The sequence below is a fragment of the Eleginops maclovinus genome, chromosome 11 (assembly GCF_036324505.1).
Source record: "Eleginops maclovinus isolate JMC-PN-2008 ecotype Puerto Natales chromosome 11, JC_Emac_rtc_rv5, whole genome shotgun sequence".
Classification (NCBI taxonomy): Eukaryota; Metazoa; Chordata; class Actinopteri; order Perciformes; family Eleginopidae; genus Eleginops; species Eleginops maclovinus.
The window spans coordinates 22,077,962-22,105,052 of NC_086359.1; the positions used below are offsets into that span (position 1 = coordinate 22,077,962).

General features: G+C 41.3%; 2 protein-coding genes across 2 annotated transcripts in view; both read right to left on the reverse strand.

The window, feature by feature from the left end:
• Window positions 1-10,342, reverse strand: part of LOC134872233 (cell adhesion molecule DSCAML1-like) — a 55,263-nt gene extending 44,921 nt beyond the window's left edge. Inside the window, exons 1-2 of the mRNA XM_063895439.1 lie at window positions 10,208-10,342; window positions 336-656 (exon numbers count right to left, since the gene is read on the reverse strand). Of these exons, the coding sequence (XP_063751509.1) occupies window positions 336-656; window positions 10,208-10,250 (364 nt within the window). The 5' untranslated portion in view covers window positions 10,251-10,342. The remainder of the gene's footprint in view (window positions 1-335; window positions 657-10,207) is intronic.
• A 5,874-nt stretch (window positions 10,343-16,216) lies between these two features.
• On the reverse strand, window positions 16,217-26,865 carry scn4bb (sodium channel, voltage-gated, type IV, beta b). Its single transcript, XM_063894381.1, has 6 exons — window positions 26,565-26,865; window positions 26,009-26,319; window positions 21,843-22,006; window positions 21,537-21,756; window positions 20,761-20,890; window positions 16,217-20,554 (listed from the first exon to the last, which is right to left on the reverse strand). Exons 2-6 carry the CDS (start codon window positions 26,091-26,093, stop codon window positions 20,458-20,460), a joined length of 696 nt encoding a protein of 231 aa, XP_063750451.1. The 5' UTR covers window positions 26,094-26,319; window positions 26,565-26,865; the 3' UTR covers window positions 16,217-20,457.
• Between the last annotated feature and the right edge of the window lie 226 nt (window positions 26,866-27,091).

Sequence of the window (27,091 nt, forward strand, 5' to 3'; positions counted from 1 at the left end):
GTCCACTGCTGATGTATTTAATGTCGCAGAACAAAACGTGATCCGTCCCTTAAATTGATGTCAACCACAGACCTTACTTCCAGCTATTTTCCAAAATCCTACGGAGAAATCCCACTGTCTCTGAGACGAGGGAACCGGAAGTGGTCAGATGCTAACTCACTTCTGGGTTTTAGGACTCGTTCCTGCAGCACTATTGAGTTCCGCTGTTGTGTGTGAGTGTTTCCTAACTATACACAGACTTTTTCAAACAAGGCTTGTGTGAGTCGGTTTACTTTGACAACAAATGGGGGAAAACACGTGCTCATCTCCCATTCCCAACCACAGTCCCCACTCACCTGCTTTGATACGGATGTTGGGGCTGCGGATCTTGCCGGCTTGGTTCTCGGCAGTGCAAAAGTAGTCGTTGTCGTGGATGTAGCTGTTGTAGGCGGAGGGGGAGAAGGGGTACAGCTGCAGGGTGCCATTGGCGTGCACGTGTCGGATGTGGGGCACGTCGTAGATGTCGTCGCCGGTGGCCAGGTACCAGCGCAGTATGGCACTGGGGGTGCCCCCTGCTGGACAGGGCAGGGACACCCCCACCGAGCTGGAGTAGGTAACCCTCTGCAGGGAGGCATTCACAAAGTACAGCCTGGTGGAGCCCACATCCTCACTGTGTACTGTTGGGGCAAACAGACAGCAGAAAAGAGCTCAGCGACAGGCCAAGGTGGAGGGGCATGTGCTGTACACACACAGTACACACACACACACACACACACACACACACACACACACACACACACACACACACACACACACACACATATATAAACCAACAAACAGGATTTCAAAATTGAAGCGATCGGCATCACATTAATGGACAATAAAATGGACACAGTGGGAATGTCCTTCAAATGTGTTGCAAAATAATCATAACAAATATATGTCAAATGTCCAGCTGCAAACATCAGTCATGTGATCCAGAAAGCCAGGGATTTGGGCTAAAGCCTGTGATGGTTTAGATGGATCGGAGGGAGGAGGAGCCTGTTACCTCCGTACAGTGTGTATGCACACAAACAAAGACACAGAGAGGCAACTCCATGATAGGTTATGTGATTGGAATTTCTATGCCAGACGCAGAGATTTAAGTCTATTTAATCTTCTTACATATTTAACACACACACACACACACACACACACACACACACACACACACACACAAACACACACATGCACGAACACACTGACATGCAGGAATGTTCTTCATTGGCACTCAGATTAAACACATACAGCTCCAGCAGAGGAAGGAGAGTGAGAAGAGGGAAGGAGGAGGGGTGACACTCAAATTTGGGGTCATAATAGAAAAGATTATAAGAGAAAGGAGAGTGTGTGTGTGTGGGGGGGGGGGGGGGGAGTGCTAATGGACAGATGTGGACATTAACCACCACTGATTCTAAACGATATCTAATAGAACACCACTGCACCTCAGTTCTGCACAGAAAGTCACACACATCGGGGAGGATACACACACACACACACACACACACACACACACACACACACACACACACACACACACACACACACACACACACACACACACACACACACACACACACACACTGAAGGAGCCATGGTTTGGATCGACATCTGTCCAGCAGTGGCTCAGTCAGTAGGGGCTTGGACTGGGAATCGTAGGGTCGCCGGTTCAAGTCCCCAAACAGCCTTGAAATATGGAAAGTGGACTGCTACTTGGAGAGGTCCCAGTTCACATCCTAGGCCCTGCTGTGGTGCCCTTGAGCAAGGCACCGGACACCTCCAATCCCCCCTCCCCATTGCTCCCGGGCGCTGCACAATAGCTGCCCACTGCTCCTAGTACTAGGATGGGTTAAATGCAGAGGACCAATTTCACTGTGTGTGTGCATGTGACTAATAAAGAGGGTTTCATCCTTCGATTCTACATCAGATGAAATTACCACTCAGTTTACTGCTGTTCAATCATGAGTGTGTTTATCTTCTTAAAAAGATCAAATCTATTTGTCTTGCCTATTAAATAATGCTTGTTAAAAGATCTGAATTGTTTAAAATGTCAATATGTATAACAGAGTACATGAAAACTCTCAGTAGAATCTACAAGTCTGAATATTTTTATATAATATATTTATTTGATTCCATTTTTTTTTTTTTAAGTCGGTCATTTGGCTCTTTATATTTAATACTTATTCGGGATCATTGGGACATATTTCTAACAGTTTAAAGCAGCTTCAAAACATATCCGGTCACTTATTCTATCCTGGAAACATGTTGTAAATATAATATGTCCAATATGTCACAGTTCAGCACAGAATGTCCCTAAAATCTCATAAAATATTTACCAAGAAATATGACTGCAAAATAGATAATGAGTAACTTAAAACAGAATGTATTACTTTTACAAAAATACAGTGTTGCGTCATATGATTATCTGTGTATATATTTTCATAAATCCATTTATCATTTTGGTCTACGAGATAAAAAGAAAGGAGAGGCCATCAAATTACTCAGCCAAATTAAGAGGCTACCACAACAATTTCCTTGAAAATGATTAATTGATAAAGTGGTGGTAGTTTTACTTTGTCAATTGAGTGATTGATAATTGACGAATTGTTTTTTTCTCAAACCAAGGTCTTGAGTCCCCATGGTCCAGATTCTCAGTATCACAGTTGTTTGCTGCGCTCAGTAAATAAAAACATTATAACGTTCTGTGACTCAGAGATACCGTGTCAGTCAGACATCTTAAAGGTCTGCAGATAGAAGTGCAAATACTCAGATGGATCAGTAGGATGTGTGTCATTATCAGCCTCCTGTTTATGATGGTGCTGTACCAGCCACATGTTGGTCTTGTTCACATCATTTAGAAAGTATTAAGTATCCCTGTTGTTTACAATGTTATGACAATTTCACAGGTTCACAAAGCAGATCTAAATAATCAGTGTGAGCAGAGTCCAGCAGATATGACCTTATACAACTGCGGTAAAAATTAAGAAACCACTTCAGCATTATCCTTTTCTCTGGTTTTATTATTTATAGACATGTCTTTGTTAAAAAAGTTTATTGTATTCTATAAACTATTGAACATTTTTCTCAAAGTTTTAATTTCTGTTAAATCTTATTTTGAGTTATTTTTCTCATTTTGTTTTTTTCCTTTGACTATGAGTCGCACAAGGTAGACCCACGAGGATAGACAAATGTTTACCACGAGCGCACTGATTTTTTTTTGTATATTTTATAAGTTGATTTATTAATGGCCTGCTTAAAGGTGATGCCACAATACATGGGGTGGGTGGGGGAAAGCTACTGTCTATCTCTTGCACAAGACAGTCCATTGGCTGCCATACATGTAGAGATAAAGATTTAAGAAAAATGTAGGGTGGTCTCTTAATTTTTCCCAGAGCTGTAGAGCACTAACACCAGACCCGAGTAATGAGGAGTGAGAGCAAATATCACCAAACAAATAATCTTTGTTTAGGACATGTCATTAATAAAGTGTGGCTTATAGCATTGGGTGACAAATGCAGAGACCACAACAGAATCAATCACCAGCATCAACAGTGTCCCGGAGCAGCAGGTCAGACCCAGAGCCCTCTCCCATCGAGGAGGGGTTGCTGATGAATCCAGCCTCCTTTCAAAGAAGTGCTACTTTCCTTTGTAGACTACAGATTGATAAAGCTGTACAGAATGTTACAGATGGTATATGGAAATGTGTCTGGCAGTCCAGTGGTGGGCTGCAAAAACCAGGTCAGACTCCCTCCCCTCTGCAGATTACTGATAATGGCCCCTGAGCATAAAGCCCATATTAAAGATTGCAATATCTATAATCTCCCAATGGGGGGACAGGACTAAAGTGGAGGAGTGAAGGGGTCACCCTGAGCACCCTGGGGGGCTGGGCAGCAGGAAAACCTCTCATACAGTAGATTATATGGCCTGGGGGCCTGGGCACTGGGGGGGCTGGGGAGCACTGGGACTGATGGAGCGGGAAGTAGAATAGAAAAGGGATCAGAGCAAACCACTACTGTCACAACCAGGCGAAACACACATGTACTCACCCCACACACAAAGACACACACAAAGACACACACATACTCCAAAAGCACTCACACTGGGAGGAGACAGAGTGGGTTGCCATGTTGGCGCTGGCACTTGAAAGCTGTCACTAAATAAAGAACAATACAACAATTTGACCTAACAACACTGACCCACTGAACAATCTGAATTTAGAAAGTCACAAAAGTCTGTCAGTGTCTCGATTATATCATGTTGCAAAAAAAGTGAGCAAGATTCTTTAAATGGCATAGAGTTCGTGCAAAAAGGGTTTATTTTAGAGTAAATACCAACAGCTTGCTAAAAGTCAGTGATGATGAAAGGGTTGGATACTTAAACAATTATAATACAAACATAGATTTTTTATATTCTGAAATGAATCATTTTGCTAAATGGTTACTTTCACTTTTGGCATTCCTGGGATGTATTGGTGCCAATACTGTGTGTTGCTACTTTTACTAAATAATAGTATACTGGTATAATTTAGAGTGTAAATGCGTGACATACCAAAGACAGTCAGCAAGAGGATTCAAAACTGATGTTTGGGTAAGGTTTGGTCAGTCGCGTCTCAATGGGCACGCTCCAAAACTCAACTGGCAGAGGCCAGGTTTGTGCCAGATTTGCAGTCTTTCCACTCCATTTAAAACCAACGGTCGAAACATTACATGCCGTGTGTGCCAACCTGCACAGACGGATTTTGTGGCAAGACATGAAAAGGCCACATGCACAAACAGTGAGATAAACGACCGTGACTGCAGGGTAAACACATCTTTGTCATGGCTGAATCCATTGAAACATTTATTACAAGTTGGACCATTAGCCCTCACCTTTGCACAGCTTTTCAACATTTTCATTAGGTTCAAACTATCTGATATCTTACCTTAAACACATCCCCATGATCACATTTTGCCATTATGACCTCAAGCATCAGACAGGGAACTATTCCTCAGCTCAGGTAACCCAATCGGCAAATCAACTATCTGTCAAGGTACTACAGGTTAGGTTTGCAATGTACCAAACAGATCAATTTGAACACAAATGATTGTCTATAACCATTCTAAATCTTTAAATCATTATTGAACTGTGTTGTTTTGGAGTTTAATTTTCATGGGCCACTTTTGCTGGATAGGGATCTTTGGTGTAATGGGCAGGATATGCATAGATTAAGTCTTGTTAGAAAAATGCCACGACAACCCTGCAGTATGGTTTACATTCTGTCAAACCAAACATGATTGCAGATTAACTAGCCTCTACCCTCAATACACAGCCGGTTTACAGGTCTTGGAGTTCAACATATTACACACTCTGCTGGACAGTTATACAGTCCCTTCCTTGTTACCCACGACTTAAAGTTCCATCAAGTTGCATTACCACATTTAGATCATCTAAGGCAGCAAATCATATTTCGTATTACAAATTCATTATCAATTCACAAAATGGCAAAGACAAAAAAAAAGTAAATTCCCAGACGTCACATCTTCACGCCTTGTGTGGTCATGAGGTTTACAATGATTAAAACCCTAAGCAAAGTGACAAATCCACTCAAGAGGGGAATCTAGAAACTGAGACTGAGGATTAAAATCAATTGTTAATTCGGCGGCAGTAGGCCATTAATAATTAACTAATGGTTCCAGGTCCACTTTAATCCCCGCTGATTTACCTATACAACACAATATGCAAGTAGTCTTTAACAGTTTCAGCAACAACATCCCAAGCACACGGCATTGCTTTCTGAGGACATCCCCTTTCTCATATGGAACCCCAGCAGCGTGTGGACAGGCGGGGCCATGATGGCAGCACCAGTGTTGAAACTGCTGAGGCAGCAGATCACCTGTCCTGCACCCAGTGGGCTTCACAAAGCTCTTTCCGACACAGCCCCAGAGAGAAAAGCAGCCTCACTGGAAGGTGTTGGTGCCCTGACGGCGGTGCTTAGGCTGTCAGATTCGCAGCCACTATTTTATACATCCTGCCAGAGAGCCGCGCATGAATATGTATGTCGGCGAGGCAGAAGTCATAACCTATGCAAGGTTTCATCATGCATAATGCAGCTGATCTACGCCTCTCCAGGATGCGAGTGCGCACAGGAATGCACACGCACACACACAAACCCTTGACGCTCACAACTGTATTGTGATGAGGAGGTAAACAAACACCATAAGCCCCTCAATGTTTCACATACACACATTCTCACACCCAGAGCCTGACCAGGGGCATAATACCTCCACATGTTCTTCTCCTCTCACCTCTCGCAGTCTATTTCATTCTTTACCATGGTAAAATAAAACCTTTACAGCATTTCACCTTTATTGGATTTAGAGCAGTGAGTGTGGTAAAGGTCAAAAGTGGGATTCAACTTCTGCCGATAGTCTCTCTCCCCAAGCCCTTGCTATTCATTTCCACCAGATGTGTAACTCCTGTCACTCTTCAGGTGTTTCTGGGACAGAAAGTTGCATTTTTGATAAGAGGATTCTGGAGAGCAGCAGAGAAGGAGGAGGAACTGGGCGGAGACGTGCCACACGAAGGGGTGTGAATTGAATATTGGTGGGATGCAAGGGGCTGAAGATAGGTGTAAGCTCATAGATAATCCTCAGGGGTCTGGCATAAGTAGGTGGTGAGTAGGGGGGAAGGTTGTCGGGGTTACATCTAATCAACGAAGGGGTATCGCCGCTCCCCACCTACTGTCTTTCTGTACACCCTGTCCCCAACAATCTGCTCCCCACCCCACCCCACCCACCACCACTAACACCCCCCCCGGCCTGTGCTGTGTCAGTAAAAAAAAAAAAGTGTGCTACTTCAGCAGTCCCCTGGGACCTGCTCCCCCTCACATCAAAGCAGCCAGTTTCTCTCTTAATGTGAATATCAAATCTGTGGATCACAAGTCCCAGCACAGTCTGCATAAACTGCCCCTCCCCCAGCCTTTAATTCTGCCTAGTGATGAGGGAGAGAGAGGGAGGGGAGTTACTGCGAGAGGAAGCGGTGGAGGGAGGGAGAGATGGAGAGAGAGATGGAGATAGAGGGAGAGATATCTAACAAAAACAACTACTTGCTTCAGAGATTTGACATTTGCTGAACGCGCCCTCCTTCTGAAAATGTGCAGCCCCATCATCCGATAAAATTTGGAGGGGGTCTGGCTCCATTTAGCAGTTCTGGCTGAGAAAAACATTTATTTTTTTACCGTTGATGGTGTTCATTTGCGTCTTTTTTGTTGTTTTGTCGTTTTAAATGATTAGTTCTTATTCATAATCTTTTTGGGATTTATGATAGACTTGAGGACGAATGGGAGAGCAGGGAAGCCAGTGACAGAGCTGTGGCATCCTATTGGAGAGCTGCGAAGTGCAATGAGCTCCATTCCTCTGCTGACAGTTTTACACCAGCACATTTTGCCCACCGTTAGGCAACAACATTGGTGGAGATGTGTGTGCAGATATTTTATCTTTGTTAATTTCAGAAGAATAACTCACATCTTTGATGTTAATATCAATTTAATAGGTGTTTTTTCTGGTGAAAGTATAAAAGATGCAAGGCAATTTGTTGAGCAATTATTACACTTGATTTTTGAAATGATTTTCTTTTAAAAAAAATAGCCTAAAAAGCCTCTTTATAAGACATTTCTGTATTTTATATATGTTTTGGAGCAGAGTTCAATCATTTGAAAGAGTTATGAATAACCCCTGAAAGAACCAAATTACAACAAAAATCAAACCAAGAACTTGCTATTTCTCCTTTAAACCTCTTTAAGGTGGGTGTTTTTCAACAATTAAATAATGCCATGTTTCAGCTGGTAAAAAAATGTAGGCCTGTGCCCTGCCTGAGTGATGATTGGCACCCCTGTGTCGACCACACAGCTTTGTCATTGAGTGCTGCCTATAGCTCAGATTGCAGCTTTAATTGTGCAGCCTTGCAAAGGAAGCACAGGGAATTGGACGGCTAGGGGGGAAGGGGGGAGGGATTTTTGCATATTTCTATTTGTAGCGGGTGAGCAGTGGAGACCACGAAGTGTGCCAGGTTGAGGGATCACCTTTTTGCTTGACGCATCTCAAATCAATTCAAGTTTAAATGTCACAAAAATCCTTTTTTATTTTGTTTAATAAATTGATTTTCATTCAAGGTTCAGAATAGGCCTTCAGTAGGCCTATACGTTAAAGAATATATTAAAGTGTTTTATATTCACTGCTAATTAATCTACACTTACAGTAAATACAGTCTGTGAATTTCATTTTAACTGGTTGTTTAAAGAACAAATACAATCCCTTTAATTAGGTATGACATTTAAAATCACTGAAGAAAAAATAATAGCATTGTGCTCTAATAGGCCCTTCAAGCTCTTTTTTCAAAAATCCGTTAATTACCCTGCACCCTGATTGCCACCTTATGTCTCTGACACAATTTAGCACCATTTTCACATCAATAGCGGTGTGGTTTAAAATATATATATCTCAAACCCCTTATAAATAAATACATGAGTTAACTTTCAGTCAAGCTCAAGGCAGAAATAAAATCCAATCCAAAGTGTCCAACATTTATCAACAAAACCAAAGAGGGGTGTCCCCGTCCCTCCCCTCCTCCGTGCGCCCACCAACACAAACACACACGCACACAAACACACGAACCTTGACGCGTGCGCTGGCACACGCGCGAACACGTCCGCGGGGTCCAGGTGCGCTATTAGTGAGGAACATGACCGGGCAAGTCTATAATCTGCACCCACGCCCCTGGAGTTTCTCATTTGGGGAAATAAATTTGCGCATATCAATATGACTCTGCAAAGCTCGGAAACCACAGCTTTCAAGTTGAAGAATTGCTCTAAATCAATAGCTTGTTGGTGGAAATGTGGTGAATTTAAGCGAATTGAGGAAAACACAACATGGACAACAAACACAGCACATATGTGACCAATTGCAAATTGATTAACAGATATCTTAAGAAATAAAATGGAGAAAATGCCAACATTTAAAATGGCCTATTTTAATTAACTCGTTTGCATAGAGAACATCCATTCCTCCTTTCCGACAATCCTCCATACCAAGACGTTTTGCTAAATATTTGTACACCCTCTAAGGCCCTGTGCTGATAAGGACAAAACAATATGTAAACATGTATCCAAACAAACAGGCTATACAAAAGGCCTAAGCAAATGCTGTCATGTGGAGATGGTGTTGAATTTCTGTTATTTTCGACGCAGATTTGTGCAGGATTATTATAATGCACTGTAATAGCAGAAGATCAACTTTGCAGTAGGGTCAGGGATTTACTGCATACACCGAGCAAGAAAGAATCTGTTTAAACAAATAGCCTGCGTTTTATATGCATGTAGAAAATTAAGAAAAAAAGAAGAAAAAAAAGAAACAGGAGGCAATATTTATTTGATAAGGCGGACAAATCTTAATGCACCAATTTGGGAGAACATCTATTAAACTAATAAGGCCTTTGTGGGGAAAAAATGCGGGCCTTGTACAAGTCATCCAATTAAAAAGGTAACAATTTGTCATCACAGAGAAAAAATATTTGAAACCCTAAAAGAAATCTCATCCTAAAAAAACAAGAGCATCTCTGTGGAATGGAGCGCTTGTGCCAAATATAGTCCACGAAAACAGCTGCAATTAGCAAAGGCTACACAATGAGAGCATCCTGATAACACAATTCTAAAGAATTCCCATCAAAACTTTACAGGACTGCCAAATTTGCGAATTTGTTCTAAAATTGGTAATCAATTGCTATAATTGCAGGCCGATACATGTTTTCATTTCCCTCTCACCCTCCCTCTGTATTCGCACCTCATTCTCCCTATTCAGCCATTTTACATATTCATAACTGGAGTTGGTAATGCGAAAACAATCCGTGCTATCAGCACCATCTGAGGCCGCTACGTAAAAACACCAAAACAGCCAGGTAAAAAAAAACAACTTCACACATTTTACTTTCTCAAAATGTAGTTCAGCACCACAGTTTAAACATTTTGGATTGAAAGAATCATTTTAAATCAATTCCTCATCACAAGGCTTCCGATGATACATCAAAGCACAAGCCACACACATCATTCATCGCCATAATTCAATTAAGCTTTCCATTCATTTTCACTTTTCATTCAACTTAAACACTCCTCGTGCACACCATTTGAAATATTTTGAGCATTCCTTTTTTTTCCTCTTACCTTCTTGGAGAGAGTACAGCAGGAGTAAAGTTACAAGCCACATGCCATAAATAGCAGGTATATTTTTCAGGAATATTTGGCAATCCTGGCAAGTGTGAGGCGCGGTCTTTTGGCCAGGCGAGTCTCCGTGCTGGACTGGCGACTGTGCTCCCCGGAGGTCTCTCCAGCCCTGCTGCCCCGCTAAGCATGGAGGGGAAATGAGAGGCGCCTCGGCCCCGCCCATGTCCCTCCTCTCCTCCCAACACTACTGTGCATGCAAATCCATCCTCCCTACACTAATCAAACACCGCGCAGCGAAGGGGCTAATCAAACCCAGGGTTGTTGTGAGGGATTTTTGGTCCAGTTGTGTCCAAATGTCCAGTTTGTTTGAACTGCGCAGACTGATGTGTTGGCACCTTGGAGAGCCACCTGTGCGCCCCTGATGACCGCGGTTATTTGCGCAATATGGATCTACAAAAGCCGCTAATGCTGCTGCGAAGAATCTTAAAATGCGTAAACGCCTTTTCTTTGCAGATTGGGCCTTAATCACAAGGACGTGAAGCTACACGACAGACTAATGACTGTTTTTCTTTGTCTTTCGGAGCCATGAAACGTGCGTAGACATTTGCGCACAGATATGCACTGCAGATAGAGAGGAGAGAGAGAGAGTAGCGGGGTGTGGGGCTTGACACTTCCACACACAGCAGGTGGATAACACAGCAGGTAAACAATTATCAAAGGCTTCAGCGAATACTTAAAGCATAGCGAGCAACTTTCCACATTGCTATTTCCCCATTTCCCGCTGCTCTCTGTCGCGCCTCCTGAACTGCATCACCATAAATTAGGATGGCATAAGTTGCAGGACACTCCCAGTTCATAGAATATTTAAAGTCACTGTGGAGCGCCAGTGTTGGATCTGAGAAGTGGTCTTGTGCTGCAACAGCCGCACAGGCAGCATAATACTGTAGGCATGGGAAAAACAGTGAAATGCTTTTTAAAAGGAACTTTATGTTAATTCAGTGTGATTTGGGGCGAAAGCATGCCTGAATGATAAGCTCCCTTTGCAGAGGACTGACTGAACATGTTGCTGCCACTGCATCTTTAATAAAACAGTATTTGGCATTATGTTGTAGGCCTATTGACATTTTAGTACACACGCCTCAGATATTCCATGCAACAGGATCTGAATGGGTTAGAAGAGGGTTTAAAAGATAATCAAATATGTGTTGAATTGGTAACATCAATCAAGTATATCACAGTAAAAACGTTGAAACAATCTCCTTAATCCTCTTGTGAAGATCATTTAAATAACGGTTGTGTTCAAAGATCAAAAATCGCAGACTATTTTGCACAGATTGTGTAAATATAAACATAAGTCTGTAGCAATCAGTAACATCTAAACGTGTACTTGACGCCTGTGTGTATGAGGTCTCTCATTGTTAACGTGGTTGTCTCCAAATTTAAACAACTTCAAGGAAAGGTCAGCATCACTTTCTCCCTGCGCTGGGTTCTGATGATCTGACCTGAGATGCAAGCCTCTGGCTCCAAATGCGAGTCTCTGCTGACACCTGCTGGATACACTCACACTTGCAAGTGCATGGGCCCACATTTGTGCACAATAATTACCTTTTACATATGAGTTGGTGGCACTTTCAATCATTTCGGGGAAATCTGGACCAGAGGTGGAAGAAGTAGGCTACTCATATTTTGAACTTGGCTGAAAGTAGAACTTCCAGAGTGTAGGAATACTCTGTTACAAGAAAAAGACCCGCAATCAATATATTAAATACAAGTACAAAGTTCAACATTAAAGCACCAAAAGAAAAAAGGTACTTGTTGATTGCCCCATTTCAGAAAGATATACTATGTTTGGATTAAAATTGTTGATCATTAAAGTGTTCTCAAAGCTGGCAAAGGTGCAGCTAGTTTGAATGACTTATACTGCAGGGTAGCTTTGTCAAGGTGAAGCTAAAGTCTGATCTAAGTGTTGATTATAATTAATATCATTAATCCAAATCTGCAAAGTAACTAAAGTCACAAAATAAATGAAGTGGAGTAATAGCACACCATTTATCTCTGAATTGTAGTGGATTAGAAGTACAAAGCATTACATTGAACACTCACGTAAAGTAAAAGTACCTCATTGTACTTACGTACAGTACTTGAGTGTTATGTACTAAGTTATTTTACACCACTGACTTTAACTAGCATGTTACCAGCCAAAGCACGAATATCCTTACCTTATTTTTCTTTTGTCCTGGACTGTTTCCAGTAGCTCTGCTTGTTGTCTCCATCACCGACACCTCTCCATGCTGTAGCTGAGTTTTACCCTCTTTGATCTCTGCCGCGTTGAACTCGACCGCCTCAGCTATGCTAGCTAACATGCTGCTGACATCTTGTCATCTGTTATTGCGTGCAAGTTGGCATTCATTCCTTCGGTACCTTCCGTTTACTTTTTAAAGTCTGGTTGGTTCTTAGTCGGTGAGACGGGAGGATGTTTTATTTTGGGGAAGCGCGGAGGATAGTCCCACTTTTCCTATTTTAGCCGCGACTATGGCAGCTGGTTGTTTTGTTGCCTGGCTCAAATCTTTATAAGCATAAATTATGGCGGCACATACAAAGAGTTCAACCAAAGCACCAAATAATATACGTTGGACAGTAAGTTTAGTATAAAACTGGGACGGGGTGCCACCTGTATTCCGACATCCCCCTATATAATAGGGGCATGTCGTTATAGGGCCTATAACGACATGCCCCTATTCCGACACAATTTTAGCACCGCCATTCCGACAGTTTAGTATCGCCATTCCGACAGTACCCAGGCGCGTCGGGGCATCGTCTTTCTTTCATTTTTGTCTGTGTCTTTTTAACATGTTCAGTTTATTTTGTATAATATAATATAGCTATATTGTTGTAATGGATGCACTGACTGGTTGGCACTCAATGTCGTTGTTGTCCGATCGACCTGCATCCGATCTACAAGGGAGTCGCTCAAAGAAAGTTAAAGCTAAGCCATCGAGGCTGCTCCCAATTCTGCGGAGCTGTAGACCGGAGCTGATGGGAAGACGATGGAGAGACTTGGAGGAGCAGTGGCGGTGGATTCGGGAGGGCTATCAGAAGCGTCCATGAGGGAGGAGGGGGGCCCTGCGTGTCTGACAGTGTACTACCGCTCCGAATGCTTCCACTTAAGACTTAAGTGGATGCAGACCCAACGCACCATGTCGGAATGGTGGAATGTTTGAAAATAAAAGGTGCAGTGCCGCTACTCCGACAATGGAAAACATGTTGTTGGTGTAGGGGTATGTCGGAATAGCAGCGTGTAACCAACTGGGACAAGCAGCCGGGGTTCACGGAACAGGAGACACATTCAACTGGTCCATTTTACCGGAAGTCCGCCAAATCCACGCTAAATATTGAACCAGGTTGATTTTAGTCAACAGGCCGGAGGTCCCCCCAGCAGGATTAGCCTTAACATTTTGAATTCGCCATACAGTCTGTAAAGTGAAGAAAATGAACCTGTAATATCATACCTGCAAACTAGTCACCTTTCGGCGAAATTCGCCGTTTTCAACTCAAAATATGTCATTGACGTGAATCGTGTAGATCCGAAGAGTTTTTTTTAGGGGTGGGGCTGACCGACGACGACTGACCGACCAACCACAGACTGTATAACGGACTGTATAATGAGCAAGAAACAAGTTTGCTATCTTCACAATAAATAAAATCTTTGTTCAAATGACTCGCGTTCCACGACCACCGACCAATCATAAGCAAGATAAACCACAGCGCGCGTCTTTTTACCCATCGGTCCCTCTTGGAGTGGAGTGCTCAGTCGTCAGCGAGTGGTTCTTCTGGACAATTTTCGGGATACCTTACAGACACAAGTTTTGAGGTAGGTCTAGTTGCAGCTAATCTGGCAAAAACATTGTATGCTGTATCATTTTAACGTTGCTGAAGTAAAATTATTTGAGCCAAATAAAGTGTATTAACATGCTTCAGCTTATCAGCTTGTTAGGTTGCTAGCTAACCTCAGTGAATTGTGTTAAAGTTAGCCTAACTAGACCCGTTCTATGTCACCTCGTTCAATGCGAACAGAATGCGTTTGTGAAGGCTGATCTCCACAGCATCCGTCCTGTTACTGTTATTACTGGCGGCTATGTCATTGTGGTCAGATATGAGAGGGATGAAAACGAACACGTAATGAACAAATACACATCCGTGTGGTTTAGTGAGTAGCTAGTAGTGGTGCAACGGATGATCCGTGATCTGTTCGGATCAATTATTTCGGTTTTGCATTCATCAACTTTTTAGTAGCTACGAAAAGTTTGGAGTTACGAACAAAATCTACAAACGCTGGCGACCGTGTGTAGAGTTTGTTTACAGTAAGCACATATAACGCTTCACTGTTGGAAATGACAGTAGCCTATTCATATTGTGCTGTGTTATGTACACAAGACGCAGATGCCTTTGAAACACCCGATCTAAAAACGAAAACATATTTTAACAATTGTTGGCAATTGGCAGGTTTAAGATCCAGATTAGGTTCATGGTTGTGAATTATCTATGTAAATCGACTCTATAGATTACACGTTCATTCTACATGTTGAATGATGATAGCGTAATACAAATATAGGCTATACATACAATGACAAAACTGCCATGGGCTATATGTTATCCGTATCCTTTGTTAAAATGAATGTTCAATAGCTCTATGCCAATGGGAACAACAGAACGTGCGCATTACATATGGACCAATGCGACACGTTCATTACGGCCGTGGACCGATAAACACTCAGTACCGTACGCACACCAACCGGCATTTGCGTGTTTAACACCTTGTTTAACACTGGCGTTACCGCCGCTTCACTTAAATAATGAAGAACTGCTTTTAATTACGACTTGGCCGAGATCTTAACGTGCTGTTCATGCGTTTCCCATGAATAGCCTACTACTATAACTCGGAGCGGAGCATGACATAATGCGCATGCGCGGCGTTGCTAGGCAACGTGTACAAAGGCTGGGGGGGGGGGGATGCCCCCAGACCCCCCTACAACGGTTTAGTTTGTCACCTTTTTCAGTCCTTTTGAGTTTGCAGGTATGAATATGATGTCGCAATATTTCTTGCGGATATATTCTTGGAGGAGGAGGAGTGTAGTTTGAGTATTTTTCAATGCTATATTGTTAAAAGATAGAAAGGTATAGTTATAATATCAGATTCGTTCGTAATGTTGCACACTTTAGATTCAAACGTCTTGGTCTGACTTTACAGAATAGAGCCCCATTCATTTGGTTCAATTTGTGGAATGCAATGTTAGTACATTTTGGTAGTTGTAGGTTATCTGTCACATTGTTTTTACGTTTATTTTGTATCTTTAGTTACTTTACAGATTTGGATTAATGATGGTAAATATAATCAACCCTTAAATCAGCCTTTAGTTCCACCTGGAGTAAATTCAGCAGCTACGCTGCAGTATACAAAGCCATTACAACTAGCTGCACCTTTACCAGCTTTTAAAACACCTTAATGATCAATCATTATAAAACATATAAAGTAACATTGGTCTGTGTTCTGACTTTTCTTTAAATAATGGTTAAAGTGAACCAACAGCAGTTGCATCAGCAAGCATGGACTCTTGGTATAGCTACTCCGTCTGCAAGTGATCAGGAGAGCAAGACTCGGTCCATCCAAAATGTAGGTATATATTTGCCCTACACTTATACTGCTTTTTTACTCACTAGCTCTACCAGTGATGTAGCAATGCATTTGAAACTGTTATTTTAGACTAAAATAGTTGCATATTGTTGCTTCTAAAGTTTTTTGGTTTTTTTCAGTTTTCGTTGTCCTTGCTTTTTAATTCAACTGTTCTTCCTCTGTGAACCCAACAGGAGGCAGTGCAAACTAAAACACTGAGGACAAGAAATAAAGAATAAAGAATTCTGTTTTAAACTTCGAAGATGTATTGTTGCAGTCCTTATAGTCAAACAGCACAGACCAGATTTATTCAAAACTTTATTAGACTTTGTGTTTCTATAATAAAGACATAGCATTAAAGATGTACAGCATATTTGAGTGCAGAGAGCAGCGGTGGAGCATGACTTGGTGAGTCTGTACGCTCTACAGGGTCTGATCGAGTACAGGGGCTCCAGTCCACTCTATACTCCTCTATGGATGTTCCACATTCACCCTGCATCCTACATCACAATTCCCTGGTCCAGGACATCTCTTACTGTTGTATTGCTCACTGAACTGTCACAGTAACTCAAAGGTGCAGTGTGACAAACTGTCACTTTTGTGATTTGCATAGAGTTGCTTGTCATCATTTGCCCTCAAATATTAATTAAATTATAGCAAAACAACAACTGACAGAGATTAGCCAGTCAGAGAAAAAACCCACTTTTCAACAATTAAATACAATTATTGCGATATTATGATATTTTGTATGTTCCTGCATACATTGTGTTCATTAAAGCAACAGCCAGAAGGTGAAGACCTGATATCTTCACAACACAGTTCATACATTTCTCCTCCAAGGTGGATGTTCTCTTTTGATTCTAACATAGTAAAGACATATTATAAATGTATATAGTACCCATTGCAACTCTGTACCTGTAATGTCATTGTTTTTTTTATAGATTCCATTAATTGGGACAATGAATTCACCATGAGATTTTCTACCAATTTGCCTTTCTGTCAGTGTGATCAAAGAGGCACAAAATTGTGGATTTTTTCTAAATAGTAATTTATTATGTTATACCAAATAGCACACTGGTTTATAATTTAAGGGATATTTTTGACATTTTAGCTGAGCATATCTTTATAAACAGCTAGCCTAACTCTGTCCAACATTTTTGAAAAATTAAATGTAACTTCCAATACCTCTAAGCTCTCCAAATAACCTATTATCTTGTTTGTTTGATCCCTGAAGACACTGCTCCCAGCCAAGAAACAGTAGGCCTACTTCACATAACCTTTCCATTCACCCAAAATGTCACAATTTGTCACTTAAGTTTCAACAAATGAGCCATTTCATGCTTAGTGAGACTTACAGGCGTTTGAATGTGGATTGTTTCCTTTGTAAAGAGCCAGGCTAGCTGTTTCCCCATTTCCAGTATTTATACTAAGCTAAGCTAAGCGGCTATTAGCTGTAGCTTCATATTTACCATTATAGAGGGGGTGGTATTGATCTAATCAGCCCTGCCCAAAAGTCAGAGCTATTTCTGTAAGGTCCATCACCTTCATACCTTTGAGTGACTAACACTATAATTTCCTGGGACCTTAAAGAATGTTGTCACCCTGGAAATGTTCTCATGTGTGCTGTTAGCTCTCTTCTGATCTCATCTCATTGGATAATCATGTACACAAAAATAAAGATGTTTTTAAAATGTCACACATCCATCTAATAATATTGCTTCATGCCAGTGACTAAATGCTGTTGTCTCTTTAATGTGGAGGCACATTATTGTCAATACAACAACAAGCTTCAGACACTCACGCTGTACGCTGAGCTAACGCCTGCTGAAACTGGGAGGTACAATTTGACACAGAGCTCACACACATACATTTGTCCTACTCTCCAGAGGTATTTCTTTTAAAGCCAGACATTCAATGTGCAACAGTAAATGTAGGTGAAATGTTATTTCACCTTTAGCATGTGATGCAGACACATTAATCCCCTAATATGATGCTCAGTAGGAATCCTCCCTGTTCAGTATGTTTTATTTCCTGCCTGAACTACAGCCCCCATACCGTGCCAGCTTTCTGAGGCCTTACCCCATGATCAGTTAGGGTATGAATTTATGGGTCATTTACTGTATGCATGGTCAGCGCAACCATGTTAATTCTTTTTCACAGCTGTGTAGTTGCTAAAGATGATTTATCGCTAAAAGTAAAACACTGACTGAACGAATGTTTATACACCTGCTTCAAATCTTTTTAGACGAATAAATGCCTAGTACCAGTTGTCATCAAAATCAATGATTTGAGGTGGTTTGGCCCTACTTTACCTCATAGTTGGCTCAGTAGACCTTTTTTAACTATTGGTGAGTTGGACCAACGAGGGGACATTCAAAAATTGTTAAGCGGCAACCTCTAGTAGCCATACTAATAATGGCGGGAGCCAATGTGTATGACAGACAAAGTTTAAAAAGCAACAACATCTGCAACTATAATCCAGGGCTCTCTTTTTGTGTGCTATGTTAATTATAAATAAAAGTTCAAATACTTTTAACAGAGGTAACACACTTAACTTATGTATAACTTAACTATGTATTTGAACTTAAACATAACAAAGTGGTTTTGTTACATTCTACATAATGAACAACATGTTTAAAATTGCGACCATTTCACAGCATTAAAATTACACTAGCAGTGATAACAACTGATAAACGGCCATTTAACAGGCTGATAACATTAGAAATGGGTGGTAATTTACTGTATGCATGGGCAGGATCATCTTTTTATCTGCTGTGAATTTATTGCAAAACGCCGACTGATTTGTCTGTGTTTAACAAAAAAACAGTCATGTCTTACAAGGTGGCACACACTAAGTAAATATGTTGAGTCTGATCAAGGCATACAGTGTACAGGGCGACATCACCAAAAAGTGCTTAGCATTAGCAAGGGTTAGCACAATGAAATTAGCATGGCATACAATGGGATTTACAGTTAACCTCACAGCTGACTCTATCAGTCTTAGTACATTGGAGTATGTCTTTTCAAAAAGAAAGTATTTCTGTTTTCAAGCATTGAATCTAAAATCTGGCTTGTGTTGCACATGCTTAAAATGCATTGGTTATTTGTCTTAAAAGCAGCATCATCAGAGGGTCATTCATTTTCTAGGGATGGGGTTGTTTTTAAGGGATTGTCTATCATGTCAGTTCATAAGCTTATTGTACTATTACTTTTTTTGCTGAGCTTTATAAACTGTTTGCAATAAGTAGTTGTCCTCGCTGGCAGAGGAGCATAGAAGCACTAACAGGCACCTGTGTTTTATATCAAGCACAAAGGTACAGGATGAAGAGCTGGGCTGAGTCCTATAATACTGTTACTAAAGGTGAAGAACACTTGGTTTTGTTGTTTGAATAAATCCGACGTCATATCACATCATCTACTGTTGTCTTTTCAGTTGTCCGTCTCATCAAAGGAACACTTTGAATTTGATGTTAGTTAAAGAAGGATTCAGCCCAGCTATAACTACATTGCACTTTCTCAAGCACTTAAACAAAAACATATTTTATTTTGACAAACAGTCAAAATGTACATGTGTATGAACTCTGGCTGTGGCCACAGATAACTATTGATATGGGCAAAATGATATACAACTCCTGTTATTTTCTCTTGAATTAACCCCCACACACACAATGAAATAACATGTACAAACACATTCACTCATACATTCCCATAATTGAATAAAATGTGTGCATACTTTGGTTTTTAATGTAACTAATTCAACAACAAACCCCCTACCAGAGACAGTGCTCATTAATAAGCATGCTTTTACCTTGGTGCGGAAGAATCAGATGAAGACTAACTATCTTTAAAAAGACCACAAATCCTGAAATAAATCAACAAATCTAATACAATTTTGATATGTTTATATTTCACAGAGCCTGCTGAACAGGGGGGAATCGATCAGTTGAATAGTTGGCAGACTATTCTTTCTTTAATAATTAAGAGTGTTGCGCTTTCCTTTTTTTTGTCGTAAAACTACCGTTCACTGCTCAAAGGTGATGAAAACACACCTTTGAGCAGTGTGTCAGTCTAACCAGAGGAAACTTGGTAACAGGGTTTTTCCCAGCTGCTTTTTGGACCTGGCTCTGTGTGCCATCAGGTCACATTTTGTTAAGTTACGGTGCACTTTAACTTTATTTGTGAAATTTCGTCAGATATAGTCTCACACAAAATCAAAGACACCTTTCAGTTTTTTTTTTCTGGTAATGTGTTGGCAAAGGGTGTTTGGTATTCCAGGTTGAAGGTGGGCAGTAAATATCAATCCTATGTATATCAAGCAGAAGTGTCTATGGCAGGTGAAATTATCCTTTAGATATTTAAAAGTTATGAGCACATTTTAAATAATTATGTGTGCATTGACTTGCACAAGCTATAGTTGTATATCATCAGCACAGTGACCTTTCCGTGCACATGTATGTATTCCCCTATGAAGGCATAGACATAATGAATTTGCTTGTGAGCAAACACATGTGCATATACAAATATATGCAAGAGTACATCATTATAAGTACTTATATGCTGTTATATACGTGCACTTTTCTCATTTCCTTTTTGGTGTTGGTTTTGAATCAGCTTTGGATCCTGAGAGGCCATTTTCTGTGTTGTCGATCCCTGATGAAGTTACAAGGCACTCCTTACTGCAGTGGCGTCAGGGGGGAAAAGAAGACAACGTTAGAACTGTACATGCACGGGAGCTCAAAGACACATTTTGAACTCACTCACTTCAGCATTGACAGTATCTGAGCTACATGAAATTGCTGCTGAGCACCAAGAATGTGCTCTGATCAAATAGTATGAAATAGTTGCATTGCTGGTAAACACGCAGGTGGTGTTGATAACTCACTTTTTCTCCTCAAGCTTGGCAAGAACAAAGAGAGTGAAGTTCTTGATCAACATGAAGGCCATTAGTGCTGCGATGGATCCGCCCACAGCAGAGGCTATGATGATAGTCAGTGTGTTGTCCACCACCCTCACTGCAGACATGAACAGAACACCAGAGGAATGAGGATCACGGGAACAAATCTACAATACACTTAATGAGAGGTTCCAAAAAATAATCATTTTCTACAACTTTGGACAGAAGGAATATAAGCTCTCCTGAATTTTGTTTTTGTTTGTGTTGGGAGACACTTCATTGACAAATGGTACATTCTTTATCTTATAATATTCTGTAATTTAGATTTTTTACTCAGCAGTACTAGCCTTATATGTATATGTGGCCTGGTTTATCCAATTAACATACAAATGAATGCACGGTCTAGTTTATTTGCACTTCATCATGCACCTTATGGGGCTATCAGGCAAGCCCCAATGAGGTCTCCTACATTTGTGATTGGCCAATATACAGTATGTCAGGGCAGGTAGTTAAACTAGTCAAATCTAAGGGGATGTGTTGTCAGATTGGCAAGATTTACACTTAATTAGGTCTGCTTGTGAAATATTTGTTCAAAGTGAGATTAATATTGGGCTGGTTTAATATTGTTTGGGCAGTTACTAAATATAAATACAAATGAATGAGAATACAATTCCACCTAAACACTCATTCATGTGATGAAAGGAAAATAAACCATATTCCTCCTTCACATATATGAGCGTACATAACCAGCGTAGGCCACTCACATTCGTCCACCACATACAGGGTGAAGATGGTGCTGTGGTTCCGGCCCTTTTCTTTGGGGTTGCGTCCAAAACAAGTGTACTGGCCGGCGTCCTCGAAGGTGATGTTCCACAGCAAGATGGAGATGTTGCCGGCAATGTTCTTGCCAATAAACTCCACCCGCTCTCGATATATATTCACATGTGGCGTCACCAACTCTGACGCTATCACTGAATCGCACACCTGACAGGAGCAACAAGCTGTCAATCATCTTAACACTACCAAACAGTAAGTTACCTGAACATTTGTCTCAAATACAGGGGTCTTACCTTCTGCATGGTGCCGTTGTCATTAAACTGCCAGCTGAAGTAGAGGTCTTGGATCCCGATACAGCTCAAGTACGTGCAAGGCAACAAGACTGTGCTGCCATTCACTGCCTGCAGGAAGGGAATCTTCCCCACAGACATCTCAAGGCCCTGAACAGACCACGCGGCTGAGGATGAACGGGAATAGAATTACATTTTACAGTGCAGCAGTGTCAGTCTGTTTTAAAGCAAGCATTTAACAATTTGAGAAATTTGAATCATGTGCTTCTTTTTGCAATTTTGTGATCATTGTCAATGTCATCATTGTGAGAAAACCAGAAACTACTTCGTACAGTAACTCTTCCCGAGGTCAAGAAAAAGCCTTGGGGTGTGGTTGAAGAGTCAAAAATATGAAATTAGATGTGTTTTTCTAACCTTCAATGTGAAGGAGAATGCATATGGATTTAGAAAAGACCACCAAATAGCTAAGAGAATTGGACTGTAACTATAGGCTAGCTAACTATGTGAACGTGGATGTTATTGTGGGTCTGCCATCACTAGAAATGAAGTGTGGGATATGGCTTTTTCTTCTTTCTTTTCAATAAGGATGGTCTATATAGGGTACTCTATGCTTAAGGTGATAAGAAAGAAGGCCCTTTTTCCTTAGCATTTAGAGCATTTTTTTTTGTTAAGCTAAATGAATCATTTGCTTGCTGTAGCAAGATCTTCACAGCTTTGAGACTACCGAAAATAAACAGTTCATTGAGAAACAACCAACAGATGACTGTCATGTGGCTGTGAGGTAGTGCGGTGGGCTTTCAGTCCTGACCCTAACCCCAACCCTATCCTGATGGCCAACAGTGTGTGAATGTGTGTCTGCATTGAGCAAGTGGCACATTGCTCTGTATGAATGGGGTATGAATGAGTGAATGTTCACATGGACATGTAGAAGCGCTTTGGGAGTCGTAAAGACTGGATAAAGTACGACACAAACACAGTCCATTTAGCATTACATTGCATTTCATTTAGCTGACCATTTATGAAATCCGACTAACAAAAGATGCAATTAACCATCAGAATACAATTTCAGAACAGCAAGAATCCTGAACATACATTATCTCTAATAGGCTGAAGCAGGTTCAATAACAATTTAACCAGTCATTACTTCCAGCTCCTCACATTAAGGCTCTTCTATATGATCTTTTTTTAGCTAACGTTATACCAAATTCACATTTGCCTGCCCTCCAATTTAATCTTATTTTGGGTAAACATATGGCACTAGGTAAATCAACCCAGCAGTCACATGACACCGAAAGACTATGACATTTCTGTAAATAAGAAAAGAAACTCTGCTGTGCCCCGAGGACTAAGTCACTGTACACTAGGGACGGCAGACATGAGGTCCCTGAAATGAAATGTTATTCCCACCATTCAAAAGTGATGGGGTCAGAAAACTGCCATGTCTTTTTTTATTAGAGCTTTTGCCTATTCTAGAGACTAAGCAGGTATTTTATATTACCATTAAGCCACCCAGTTTTGTAACAAAAAGGTACACTATATAATTTAAGCCGCTGTTCAAATTCTCTAAATGCTCACACCACTAAAGCTCCTTTTGCTTAATGCTTCCATCTAGTGTTTGAGTTGTAAATTGCATGCCCAAAAGATGATGTGCAGAACTAGTGCACATGTGCAGAGGTTATAGAGAAAAAAACCTGACACCAGAATAAGATAAATGGTTTGAGGAGCAGCTGTATTTACTGCACTGTTTCTAACATTCCCACTATTTTACCCTCTGTTTTGGGCACACTGTGTTATGCCTGGCTCATAACACGGTCAAGGTCAACGCCTGACGAGCACCACTGCAGCAAATAGGAGTAACATAACAGCAGATACGGCTCCATCCATGCAGAGCTGTGGCGTACAGTATGTGGGAACGATATTGATTCATTCTCGTCTCTCACCCCTGCTATCTCTCAGACCTCACTCTCTCCAACCCTTTTCCTCAGCTGGTCCAATGCAGCACAGTGAGCTTGCAAAAAAAAAAAACTGTAATGGAAACAGCATTACCCCTCCCATTTCTTTCCCTGTGCAAATGTTTAGTGTCACGCTGGCATTTTGATTAGCCTTTTTTAATATTACTGAAGTGCATTCTGCATTCTTTCCATCTTGTGTCCCTTTGTCTGTTCTAAACATATTTGTTTTCCATGAAGATGCAATATAATAATGCTTCTATCCCTGCATGTACTGAAGCTGTTGATAAGAGACCAAGAACAAAACAAGTTGAATTCCATGATAAAGTATCTGTTCAGTGAGTGTGAATGTCTTGTGTATTGTGTCTGAACATTAAAACATTACTCCCCCTTACATCAGTGGCTTAGTGCCAAATGGCTCAGTTTTGAATTTGTGTTTTAGGTTTCCAATCAAAGTTTTGTTTTGCAAGGTAAAGAGTTGGTGCTTCAGATAAAAGTAGAACACCAATGCTCCAGCTTCTAGCCTATATGTCAACTTAAAACAAAAGCTTTTTTTTTTTTATGCAATCACATATGCTTCCCACATCATTTCTAAAACATATCAGGTATACCCAGCCCAATGAATACTACTGATAGCATATTTAGAATCTGACAACGATATATTGGATTATAGTAGCTTCTTAGCACACAAACACATAAAGAGAAAACGTGTGAATTCCTTTGAATTTTGTTTTAATTGTATTAAATGGTATTGTTTTTTTTATGTAATGGAGACACTGTTTCTGTATTACCTTGAACCCACTCTTCTGTAATGCAAATCCTACTTACTTATTGGCTCACATAACATATATAATATCGATATATCTACATTAAGCTAACATTATATATTAGTCTAGCTCTATAATAAACAGCCAGCTTTTATTAAATTCAATGGGTAACCCCACATGAATGGCACTAAATAGTATTTCTTTGAGATATTGAAACTGACGTTTTAGAAAGAGGGGTCGTAAAACAATTTGAGGTGAAGGGTGTGTCAGAGGAATTATGCTTAGAATTGTTAGGATTTCAAAAAATAAATAAACACTTAAAGTGGAACATATTTCAACATGAACAGCATCTTGGAAGCCAAATACTGAGACATCAGAACACTTCGTATCATCACAGCCCTGTAAAATGATGATGCTTTGATGAAACCGCTGTAGCATTTTTCCTTCTGTTTCGAAGCCACCTGCATCTGCTGGTGAGTCTACCATGCAGTTTTACTTATAGGCCGCCATCCTGTTTGGTGTTTGTTCTAAATAAAGATAACACCTGCCAACAAGATGTTCTGGAAATACCAATACAATGTTAACCTGGCATCACCACTGACAAGTAAGGTCACTTGTAAATGGGAAATAAATGGTTTACTATTAATATTTATGTGATCAACGTTGCAAGACTGGTCTTGTTCTAAGGATGTTTTAGAGCTTATCTTGAAATAATGTCAGTGCCCATGGTCTAATGGATGTTTATCTACTAAATATGTGTTTGCTGAACTATTACTGCATTGATAATCCACAGCCGTAGTTATCTACTGTTCCGTTCACTGCAAAAGCTCTCTTGACTTAAAAAGCAATAAAAAAACAATGTTTTACAAGACACTGCTCAAAGTGACCCGACTGCACTTTCACTGCAGATGCTGGTCCAGCACAATAAACAGTGCATGGCGGGGCCTTTAGTCTGACACAGCTTTCCATTTAAAAGAGCCACAATTCTGCTGACTTATCCTTTTGTGGACATACTATCCCAATCCATAGCAATTTGTACCACAGATCACTTGGCAGCCACTATCAGTCAAAGACTACGAACAACTACATTTTATGAAACCTTCATGGTCCGTGTCCTTTCTGTTCCCAGGCAGAACCAGCGGCACATTTTGCTGATGTAATGAAACCCATAACCTACACAAAAAAACCGACACATCTTTTAAACCAGTCCTATCAACAAAACAAACCCCTTTTGTTAATACTAGTGTGCCCCGTGTCCTAAATAAAAATGCAAACAACACCTGCGTATGTCAGGAGCTGATGAAGGTCAATGTCAGATTTAACTCGGCATAACAATAAAAACAAATGCTGATATTGGCATTAAAGAGTGAGAGACAAGAGGCAGTGTGCACATGAGCTGTGGCATCACAGAGCAAGTAAAGAGAGGTGACGTAAAGTGAGAGCAAGACATTACCAAGCATTATAGAGAAGATCAGGCCCATGGCTTTGTGTTGAGGGCCCATCCTCAGGAGTTCAACCCCGGCCCACTGGACCTCCATGGCAGCAAGATCGGCTCCAAAAGAATTGCTGCTGCAGAATCCAGCGGGCTCCAGAGAGCTTGTGAAATATCCTTTACAGCAACTTGACCTCTCTGGTGTATTGGACTTAAATCTGGAAGCTGTTGTCTGGGTGTCTTCAGCCCAAACAAGTCCAAGCTGTGCACCTGCAGCAGCTGGGGGGTGAGGAGCCTCCCCGCCAGCCCCCACTACACTCCTGTGTAGGAGACTGTAGGTTAGACAGAGGGCAAAGAAGAAGAAAGACACAGAGAGAGAGAAGAGGGAGGAAAGAAAAAGTTGATCAACTGAGGTGTTAAAATTGCACTTAAAGTCACTATCAAAGCAGGTTCGGGACAGGTAAAGTTACATGTCTGTGTGTGCTTCCTGCATGCTAGAGTCAAGACTTTGCCTGAATGTAAAAGAGGTAAAGCTCAAGGGAAAAAGACATGCACAGTTTAGGTTTTGTTATGTTACCTGGTCCTGCAGCCGGTGCTCTCTCAGAGGCCGGCAGGCTGCACAGCTGAGTCAGTGTGGACAGGACAGCAGCGGGGCTGCAAACACTGCGCACAGTCAGGGTTCAGTCAAGGAGAATCCGCCAGCCAGCACTTTCACTGCAGAGCCAGCCCCATTGCAGCACCAGCCAGGACGGGAGACAATTAGAGAGGAGAGGGGGAGAAAAACACAAACGTAGGGAGACAGACGGACAGGAGGAAAAGCCGCTGCTCTCATTTCCCCTCAGCAGAGCATAAATGACGCGACTCCTCTCCTTGCCCGTCCCCCCGGCTCCCTCACAACTTTTCCCCGTCCTCTCTGTTGGCTGCATGCCATCTCTCTCTCCCCCACCCATCTCTCCGTCTCCCCACCCTCACCTGCCCCCCGAGCCATCTTATTCTCTTTCTCTCCTCCTCCTCCTCCTCCTCCTCCTCCTCCTCCTCCTCCTCCTCCTCCTCCTCCTCTTCCTCTCTCTTCTCCCCTCCTCCCCATCTCCTGACTCGGGGCGT

Bases quoted from the DNA above. Each gene is read 5' to 3' on its own strand.
- scn4bb (XM_063894381.1), bottom strand. From the start codon at position 26,093: ATGGAGGTCCAGTGGGCCGGGGTTGAACTCCTGAGGATGGGCCCTCAA. The intron at 21,757-21,842 runs GTAAGACCCCTG...TGCTCCTGTCAG, and splicing joins ACAACGGCACCATGCAGAAG to GTGTGCGATTCAGTGATAGC. The intron at 20,891-21,536 runs GTGAGTGGCCTA...TCATGTCTGCAG, and splicing joins CCTGTATGTGGTGGACGAAT to TGAGGGTGGTGGACAACACA.